Here is a 10623-nt window from a genome sequence, read left to right as displayed (position 1 = left end):
TTTTTTTTTTTTTTTCCAGTGGCCCTAATCCTCTTCCGTAGATGCAGACCTGCATCTCAACCTGAAGTCTGCAACTTCTTCCACTATGTTTTGACAAGCTGTATTTAAACTCTGGAATCCATTAGGGCATGCAGAAGTGGATCTTGAATCATTTATAATGCACAATCAGAAGCCAAACTTAGTTTGAGTGGCCTACATAGAGCTTTGAGGTTAGATCTACCAATGCAGAGAGTATCTCAGGGGCTCAAAGGTTATAAAACTGTCAGTTTAGGGATATTGTGTACATTTTTATAATCTTCAATCACCTGCAGTAATACTTAATAAGTCTTATGTAAGTCTTTAAAGGATTAAGAGCAGCCGCTATGTCATACAAGGAAAAAATAGAAGGAAGTGGGAAGAAAGTTAAGCTCTGAAGGCAAATATTGTTACTGCTGCAGAGAAGGAAAAGGCTCTCAAATGTCGGTGCTGTTTATTTTTAATCTGGGTTTAATGGATAAGTCCTGTTTGATGCTGCAGCTCCCTGCTATTCCTGCTCATTCAGAGTTATTTTTACTGCTTGAAGCTGCACGTCGATGTTTGAAGGAAACAATGACTGAATATTTTAGCTCATATGTCCTGTCCTTTGTTTTATTCATTCCTTACTTAACATGACTTGGCTGTAGTATTGAATACAAAGGAGTCACTAATGATGTACAACAACAAAATGGAAATTATAGCATCTCTGAAAATCTTTTAAACCTTCTGAATGTTTTAATTTGTTTTAAAGTGCAAGTTTGGTTTAAATGGATAAAGTGGAACTGAGTAAAGCTTGGAGCTTCATTAAATAAGACCAGATTTCCGGTAAACGGTAATTTAGTTTTATTCCTAGTGTCCTCTCATTGATCTCTTGGTTTAATTACTTAGATTTTCTTTGAGATTTTTTTCCTTCAACTTTACAGGGTTGTGGGACAATAAAGCAATTTTCTATTCTATTCTAAACGTTGTCTGGAAATGTCAGAAATTCAAGTTTTTTTCTGACTGAATTCTGACAATAAAAAAAGTCAGAATTCTGGGATTAAAGTCAGACTTTAATCTCAGAATTCTGACTGAATTCTGACAATAAAAAAAGTCAGAATTCTGGGATTAAAGTCAGACTTTAATCTCAGAATTCTGACTGAATTCTGACAATAAAAAAAGTCAGAATTCTGGGATTAAAGTCAGAATTCTGACTTTTTTCCCATACTATACTGAAATATGAAATTAAAAAAAACTAACTTTAACTTTTTTTTTTTTTTCCAGTGGCCTTAATCCTCTTCCATACAGAGTATACACCGACTGCAGAGAAACTGTTAATTCAACTTGGCAAAAAAACAGAAAAAACAGAGAGCTAGAAATATTCACATGAAGATGTAGGGACATCTAAAGCTTAATTATTTCAAGTGCAGTGAAGAAAGTTGTGCGTCTTTGTTAAGCATTAAAAAAAGAGGCCTCTAATCCATTTAGGTCTTTGGGGCTTCCATAAAATCTCATTTATCCAATTTAGGTATTAACCTGAGCCTGATGGTTTTGTTTCTTTCTTGTTTTCCTTTTTTCTGTAAGCTATTACGATCAATTCAAGCTCTGATATTGGATCAATTTATAGATGTCTGCCAGAGTGACACTTAATGAGCTTCCAGGTGATGCAGTCCCTGCAGCAGATTGAGAAATCAGTGCTGCCAACTGGACAGGATGCGAGGTGTTTGTTCCGGCCTGGCAGCGCGGTCTGCAGGCTGACAGCAGCAGCAGGTGGATGACGTATCACCGCACACTGACTGCATCATTCCATGTTCCTGCTTGTTCATGCCTGCCGCTCCACAGTTTTCCTTGTTTTGCCCCATAACGTTCTTAAGCCTCTCGCTTGTTAAATAATTCACTCGTGCTCTTATTGGTCTGTGTGATGTCGGGCCGTTAAAAATAGATGATGATTGTTGTAGAGCTGGAGAGTTTTCAGAGCAGCGTACAGTGCTTCTCCTGTTCCTGATGTCCTTCCCTTTTAACAGTGAAGGTAAGCTGCTTTTAAATTAATATTTTCCCTTTTTTTACCTGATCTAATGTGATGTGAAACAAACTGGGTCCCTGTTAGCAGTAAATGTTAAATCAAGTTTCCTGAGGTTTTTTGTTTTTTGTTTGGTGGTCTTGGCTTCCTTCCAGGGGAGATTCTTGCTGTGTCACCATGGTGGTGTTGGAGGAGGCGTTATAAAAAGTTGTACGACTGATTCAAGCCTACTTGTTTTTGGGTCAAGAGCAGCTGAAGTGTTGAGGTGTCAATAGGAATGTTTGGAGGTAGCGACAGCTGTATGGTAATTAGCTGTAATCCTGAGGCGCATGCTGCCGTGGTCAGCGCTTCAGTGGCGGTTCAATCGCTCCGTTAGAAAGTGGAGAAAGACATGATCCTGTCGTCAGGCTCCGTCTTTGGATTTGTGTTTATGCAGATTTTTTCCTCATGTTTCTGTTTGTAAAGATTTTTTAATGTTGCTGAAAAACATCCATCTTTTAAAAATGAAGATCTTTTCCTGGTGGAATTGCAGCTTGGTGGGTGGACTTTTTCACTTTTCTTATATCTAGACACTGTTTAACTCTATTCTAATGATTTAGAAAAACTTTTTTCATCCTTTATTTGTGTCTGTATGATTTTATACTATTATTAACTTTCATATTAAATCCGTCCTTTATTCATTTACTGAAATATTCCTATAGAACATCTCTTTCAACTTTTAAAACCAGCAATATACACTGTGAAAAAACTATAGAATTTGACAAAAAAAAACAAAGCTAGCAATTTGCAATCAGATTAGTAAAAAATTACCTTAGATTTGATTAAAAAAAGCTATAAAACACCAAGATAAAATAGTGATATTGTACCCAACACTTTAATCTATAAATTCCAGAAAAGTTCACATGCATGACAAATCCTCATACAAGTAGTTTTATTTAGAATACACACATGTAAACTGCACACCTGGTGCATTTTAAACGTTCTATGTGTGCAGATTTATTACTATAAGGCCACAATTCTATCACAAGCATGACTCTATGCTTCTTCTCTGTGCTCCTCTTGCTTTTTATGCAGCTCTAGATTTTCTCCTGATCACCTTTTGATCTGTTTCTGTGGCTCATGTCAACTTTTGTCACTTTTAGGGTGATACAAAATGGAGAAAGAAATCTGCCTGTGATTGGCTACTTTACAGGAAATCCCGCCTCTTAAGACAGTAGCGTTTTCTTCATAGACATTAATAAGTACCCTTTGGACGCTGCTGTCTGAATAAATAGGCGGAACCTCACATCTCATTTTAAACACATTGAAGATGAGTCAAAGATAATATCCCAATAATCTCTTACCGGTATATGTTACGACCCCTTAAAATTTCATAAGCATTATATAATGACCTTTCATTTATATTAAATATACAGAATCAAAACACTTTAAAATGAAATCAAAGTGGATGAGATATAAACAGTACATGCAGTTATATATTTTGCAATTTAATATTAATATGACAAACACAAACAAATATATATATTAGGGGTGGAACGGTTCACAAAATCTACGGTTCGGTTCACGGTTTTCGGTTGAGTTCGGTATATGTTGATAGTTAGCCTGACATGTTGGTCATGTTGCTGTTAGCATAAACAAAACGTGTTGCACAATGCTTGCACACTGTTGCACTTTTATCCACAACTTTCTTTCCGCCGTCATCGTAGGTCCCTCTAAATGCAAAGTGGTCCCATACAGCAGACCTATAAAGTGCTGCTGGCGCGTCTTCAACTCCTGTTCTTTCCCACTCGCCATACCCACACAATTCTCCACAACAACTGATTTTTTTCTGCTACTCCCGGCTACGCTGCTTCGCTTCTTCTTCTTGTTTACTACTGGTGGTTGGCTTTGGTCGCAGTACCGCCACCTTCTGCTCTGGAGTGTAAACGCTTCACCTATGAGAAAAGGGAACAGCGCATGAACCGAACGCAACACGCGCAAACCGAACGTTTCGGATGGTTTTCATAAACCGTTCCATCCCTATTACATATATATATTCTAATGATTATTCACACAAATACAGATTATATATGTATGTATAATATATATCAAAATATATACTACCCTCATTCATTCAAAAATCAGGGCATTTTATGCACTTTACTCTGCTTCTATCCCTGCTATGTATTAACACATACAGTATTGTGCTGATGCCAGGAAACTGTGAAACATGAGGAAAACCTGTCATAAAATGCTACTTATGAAAGGTAATTCCACTGGATCTTGTTTGTGGTCTCCTTTTATTTATGAACCTATACGTGGAATAAAAGTTGGGCATCCTGAGAGGAAGCTCTGAGAGTTTTCTAACTGTCAATATAAAATCGAAATGATGATAATTTCTATGACTCATTTGGTGCCATGTTGCCACTGAAACGTTGCAGTTCTCAGTAAACCATTTATCTGGAAATCGGTTAAAAGTTCACCAGATTTGGTGCGTGAATTAATAAAGCAACATATGCCTCAATAGACGTGTACTGTTTCCGTCCGCTTGGTCTGACCCAAGATGGCCGCTCTGTGTATGGTTTTCTTCCTGGTTGCAGCTAGTAACGTTAGCAACACATTCAGCTCACCTTTGCTTTTTAGTGTAAAGGAAAGTTACAGTAGTTCAGGACAGAAGTTAATGCACAAAATTTCCTGATCCAAACAAAATTTATTCAAAAAGCAAAATTACTTGAAAATCCAGCATGTTTATGAGTAAATGGAAAGCATTTTATCATTAAGAACTTATATACAGTAAAAAAAAAAAAGATGCCAGTTTGTCTAAAGTGTATAATGCTCAGCACATAGATTGAAAGCTGTTGGTAGTCTAGAAGACAAAATCTATAACTGCAGCCTCTTTGCTGCAGAACAGGGTTTTTTATTCTTTGTTGATCATTGATTTTCCTGATTTAAATCCTTTTCTTTCTGCAGGATTTTTCATATGACGACTCAAAAGTGGAGTTTAACGTGGACGCCCCTAATGGCGTGGTGATGGAGGGCTACTTGTTCAAAAGGGCTAGCAATGCCTTCAAGACCTGGAACAGGTAAGCGCCATGACTAAAACTGAAAACCGTGTTGGATCAGCTTCATTTAAAGGTGGACATTGGTTGCACACAGACCCTGTTTGTTGTGTAAATTTAAAATTAATTGGTGGTTTCACCTCAACACAACTTGATCACTTCCTTATGTAACCATTTGATCAATAAAAACTCAGAGGTGAGGGTTTAGGCGATAGATGATATTTTTATGGTTTGATCCCACAGCCTGTGGCTTATTGTAGGAGTCTCCTAACCCTGTAGATTTCCATGCTGTAAAAGTAGCGTTGTTGTATGTAGAGAGATGGTAGGTTTAGGGGTGTTAATCACATCCATCATGGCGATTCGATTCAGTATCGATTTTCTGACCCAAAGATTCGATTATTTTCGATATTCAAGAATACACCACGATACGAATCGATTCGATTCATTGGTTCATTTTTTTTTTTTTACTTACAGGCTAGACAATTTTTTCACTTTTGAATTTTATCAATGAAAGCTGTAATATCGTTATGCATTTAATTTGAGAAACAACAGCAAATAACAGAGGTAGAAAAGTTGTACTCCGTAATGCCCCTGTGTTATAGATTGTGAAAGGCTTTGCATCAAAAAATAAAATAAAAAAAATAAAACTTCTCTTTTTACTGTTACAGGCGGTGGTTCTCCATTCAGAACAATCAGCTGGTCTATCAGAAGAAGTTGAAGGCAAGTGCTTATTTATTTAACCCTTAGCAAAAGTAGTATACTTCAAGTTAATTTTATTAAGTATAGATGATCATAAGGATAAGTTTAGCAAGTATATTAGGAACCATCTAGTGTTCTTCAAAATATACTCATTTAATATTTTTGGGACTAAATTAAAGCATTCTTGTTACAAAAGGTATACTTAAAGCATACTGGTACATGGTCAAATCAAATATTCAAGTATGCAGCAAGTACACTCATCGTTATACTACTAGTGTAAAAATTTTAGTTTATTGAAGTATATTTGAAGTATAATACACTTGTACATTTCTTATTCCATACTTCAGTCAATATATTTTAAGTATCAGTGCTTTGTGGCATAATTAAGTAAAATTATACAAATACGTTTCTGTATTTAAGTATAAGGTTTAGTAATGGTGTTAAAATCCTTAGTTTTGATTTATATTTATACTTTTTTGTATAAGTTTACTCCTCTATTGTGTTGTTATATATGTTAAATATATATATATATATATAGATGAAAAATACATTATAACAAGGTAAAAATCAAGTAAACAGACTTACCTTTAGTTTATGCCAAGGGACGCCATCAGTTCTCTCTGTAAAAGGTAAAATTTAAAGTTTTGAAGTATTTATTTTTTCTGAAATCTGTGTCTGATGCTGTGGAGAGAAATTCTAATATTCTTTCAGATAAAATATTGAGATGCAAGCAATTGTTTTGTGAGTTGAGGATTAGTGGATCTCGGTTAAGATCCTGGTAAAGATAAAGGGAATATCTGAGCTGTTGGGAATCTTCTGAAATTCATTTTAACTGACGAAAAGCTCATCACTTGTTAGGTAGACGGAAATTTCCTTTTGCAGAAAGAATCAGGTATATGCAGCTGCTGTTTCAGGTAGACAAATATAACACTTTTGTCATTTTTTTGTGAACAGGATGTACTTACGGTGGTAGTAGAGGATCTCCGATTGTGTTCTGTAAAACCATATGAGGACATCGAGAGGAGGTTCTGCTTTGAGGTCGTCTCCCCCTTCAAGTAAGGCATTCACACTGAAATCTCTAAGCTTTGATTTGTTTAAAGATGGCACCATTTAGTGAAAGAATTCCCTAGTTTCTGGCCTGTGCTGGAAACAATTATCTGCCAGGTAAATATCCAAGTTAACATGAGTCAGTAAAAAAAGCTAACTAAAGGTCTTCCTTAGAGCTTTGTAGTATCACATGTCAGACCTCTAGCTGGCCAGCAGCACTGGAAATCCTAGCAGAAAGCTCTCTGCTGCAGGCCAACCTCTGGGGGATTTCGCATTGCCATCCGTAGCTGGAAGTGAATATAAAGAGTTTTTAAGGTTTGTGGTAAAAACTGCAAAGTTTTGCATTTTTACAGGGTTTCTGCAGGTCGTTAAAAACCATTAAAATTATAATTTTTGAAAGTAGGGCCTTAATTGGCATTAAAATTCATTAAATTTGATTATCGTGGCATTTAAAATGCTTTATTAAAAAAAAAGGGAATAAAAACAATTTTGTCAGATATTAATATATTGCGATATGTTTGCGCAGAACTGTCTCTGGTTGATCGTAAAGTCGTATGTTTGGGGAAAAAGCTCGAGGCGGAGAAAAAGTTAGAGAATTGGAAAATGCAATTTTCAATAAAAGTGACTGGAAAATGACGAATTCGGGACATGGCTGCAGCCTGTCCATCGTAAAGATGACAAAAGATTTTGCTGTATTTATATGAGAGTCATGGGTACTTGTTGATGGCATTAGAATACCTGAGTGAAGTTGGCCCCCCCACCTTCTTCAAATCAGACAAAATTAGTGTCAAACGTTTGTGCAGCAAAAATTTTCGTTTGTGCTGCCTTAGATTTGAAGATATTAATGAAAATGTAAAGGTCAAAAGGTCAACTAGCCCCCCCACCTTATTCAAATTAGACAAAATTGGTGTCAAACGTTTGTGCAGCAAAAATTTTCGTTTGTGCCGCTATCGTTTTAAAGATATAAAGAAATATTTCTAGAGGTCATCAAAGGTCAACCAGCCCCCCCCACCTTATTCAGTTCAGACGAAATAGGTGTCAATTAACTCAGCTCCGTTTGAGCTGGTTTGTGCAGCAAAAATTTTCGTTTGTGCTGCTTTGGATTTGAAGATTTGAAGAAAGTGTGTGTGTGGGGGGGGCGGGGGGGCTGGTTGACCTTTGATGACCTCTAGAAACATCTCTTTATATCTTTAAAATGAAAGCGGCACAAACAAAAAGTTTTGCTGCACAAACGTTGCACAAACGTTTGACACCAATTTTGTCTAATTTGAAGAAGGTGGGGGGGCTGGTTGACCTTTTGACCTTTACATTTTCATTAATATCTTCAAAGCCAAAGCGGCACAAACGACAATTTTTGCTGCACAAACCAGCTCAAACGGAGATGAGTTAATTGACACCCATTTCCTCTGATTTGAAGAAGGTGGGGGGGCTGATTGACCTTTGATGAAATATTTCTTTATATCTTTAAAACGATAGCGGCACAAGCAAAACTTTTTGCTGCATAAACGTTTGACATTAATTTTGTCTGATTTGAAGAAGGTGGGGGGGCCAACTTCACTCAGGTCATTAAAATTATTTCTAAGAGCATTAGAAGAGCATTAAAAAGCATTAGATAAGATTTACTCATTCCTGTATAAACCCTGTTTTAACATTTCTAGTTAATGTGGGTTTATAAATTTATTTATAAACTCTTCCGCCATAGTTCATAAAAATGTTTTAGTGCAGCAATAATGATCAGAGCTCACTCTCTGTTCCTCCTAACAATCCGTTCGTCCAGCTTTTATTTTAAACCTTTGGAGTTTAACTCCCTACAGTAGATATTTATTTCTTTATTTATATTCAGAAGCAACAACAGCTTGCATGCAGTGTCTGTCTCCGCAAAAAACTCCTGGATGAGCTTTTCTGACGCTCCAGCTTCCAGCGGCGAAAGTTCGATTTTCTGAACTCTTGACGTCGTCGACTTTGCATGTAAATCAGACGCTTAGATTCCGAAAAACGCACCCAGTCTGAACGCAACAGTTTTTTTGGAAAACATTTGGTTCCTCCATTGGTGTGGCTCCAAGTTTTGTTTATTCAATGTTTTCTTTTTTAACTCTGGAATTGGTTGCTGTCCATATAAAATGATTTTTGACAATATGTTCTCATTTTTTTTACATTTTGTCGTGATGCATAACCATGGCAACCACGGCCACAGTAGCAAGTTGTTTTGTTAGACCCAGGAAGGGCTCCGTATCGTCTCAAAATATGAATTATACTTGCACAACTTCTACTTACAACGTTACGTTTAATTTTCATATCAATAAAAAACTATTTGATTTGAATTGAAGCAAATGAGTGAAATTTTGACCCACTATCTGTTTAAGCATCATACTAATAACCAGCCTTTGTTACCTTCTAGTTGAAATTTCAACACACAACTATTTCCCTTTTTAAATGCGCCAACCAACCAACAGAAGGATTTAAAACTGTCTTGTCCTACAGGAGCTGTATGCTTCAGGCTGAGTCTGAGAAACTACGACAAGCTTGGATTCAAGCAGTTCAAGCTAGCATTGCTTCAGCCTACAAAGAAAGCCCAGACACCTACTACATCGAGGTGAGTCACCATTTGTGGTCATGCAATGAAACTTTTACATGTTGTTTATGAGATTTTACCCTCGTTTATGTTTTAAGGCTGTTAAACACATTACCCTAATTACTTTAATCAGGTACAGTTTGACTCCTCCTGGCTGCCTTTTTGTCTGACGTTCATATTCTGTCCATTTTCAGCACCTGGACAGAACAGCCTCTCCGTCCACCAGCAGCATTGATTCAGCCAGTGAGCCGCGGGAGCGCAGCGCCAGGCCTGAAACGATCCTGCAGCGCATCCAGAGTCTGCCAGGGAATGAGCAGTGCTGCGACTGCAGTCAAGCTGACCCACGCTGGGCCTCGATCAACCTGGGCATCCTGCTGTGCATCGAGTGCTCCGGCATCCACAGGTCAGACACAGAAGAAAACACAGACAGCATCCAACCTGTCTTTACAAGACAAAAAAATGGCTGCAACTATCAAGTCTAACAAATCAAATCTGCAACTAACAAATCAAGTCAATATTTTTATTAATCTAAAAAAAAAAAAATATGTCAATAACCTTTCTAAAAAAAAACATTTTTTGGCATTTAGAAAAGAACAAAACTTTATTGCACATTTTCTTAAGTTCTCCACTAAGTATGTAATCATTCAGCAAGTGGCATACTTTATTGTCTGCTTATGATGGTAACAATTTGATTACTAAATTAATTGATTTACTAATTGCTGATCATTTTGTTTGCAACAACCTGCTGGAATTGCATGTTTTGCTTGCAGTTTGGTTGCTTTTGTTCTGACTTGTTGCATATGCATACTCCCTCCCAAGGCTCATCTTCTCACAGTTGGGATCAGACGTGATCTTGCGTCACAATACACTTTTCTTCCTACTACACAACCGTTGCCTGGATACTAGACACTCATTTGCATTACTATAGGAGTCTGGAATACCACTTCACACTTTTTGAGTAGTTTCCCACAAAAACCAGAATATACGACTAATCTACTTACCTTCCTTTATTCAAATTAGTAGAAAAGAGGAATAAATGCTGCTCTTCTGTCACTAAATTTGCTGTCACCTGCTTCTTCATGGTAAATTATTGAAGGTTTTTGCTAATTTGTATGTAATAAATTATATATAATCTGTTCATTGCACCTTATACTCATTTTATTTTACTTGTACTTTAACCAATGCTGTTTATTTATACATTTTTATATTGCATTTATATTGCATTTAATGTATATATATATATATATATATAT

The 10623-nt window shown here is 36.6% G+C and overlaps 1 protein-coding gene across 1 annotated transcript in view; it reads left to right on the top strand.

The window, feature by feature from the left end:
• LOC107095063 (arf-GAP with coiled-coil, ANK repeat and PH domain-containing protein 3-like) overlaps positions 1-9773 on the top strand; it is a gene marked incomplete at its 3' end in the record, with an annotated part of 24493 nt that extends 14720 nt beyond the window's left edge. The window contains exons 8-12 of the mRNA XM_015391033.1: positions 4964-5076; positions 5721-5772; positions 6706-6806; positions 9280-9391; positions 9565-9773. Of these exons, the coding sequence (XP_015246519.1) occupies positions 4964-5076; positions 5721-5772; positions 6706-6806; positions 9280-9391; positions 9565-9773 (587 nt within the window). The remainder of the gene's footprint in view (positions 1-4963; positions 5077-5720; positions 5773-6705; positions 6807-9279; positions 9392-9564) is intronic.
• Between the last annotated feature and the right edge of the window lie 850 nt (positions 9774-10623).

The sequence above is a fragment of the Cyprinodon variegatus genome, unplaced genomic scaffold (genome assembly GCF_000732505.1).
Source record: "Cyprinodon variegatus isolate N-32 unplaced genomic scaffold, C_variegatus-1.0 Scaffold522, whole genome shotgun sequence".
NCBI lineage: Eukaryota > Metazoa > Chordata > Actinopteri > Cyprinodontiformes > Cyprinodontidae > Cyprinodon > Cyprinodon variegatus.
This window is presented reverse-complemented; position numbering and strand designations above follow the sequence as displayed.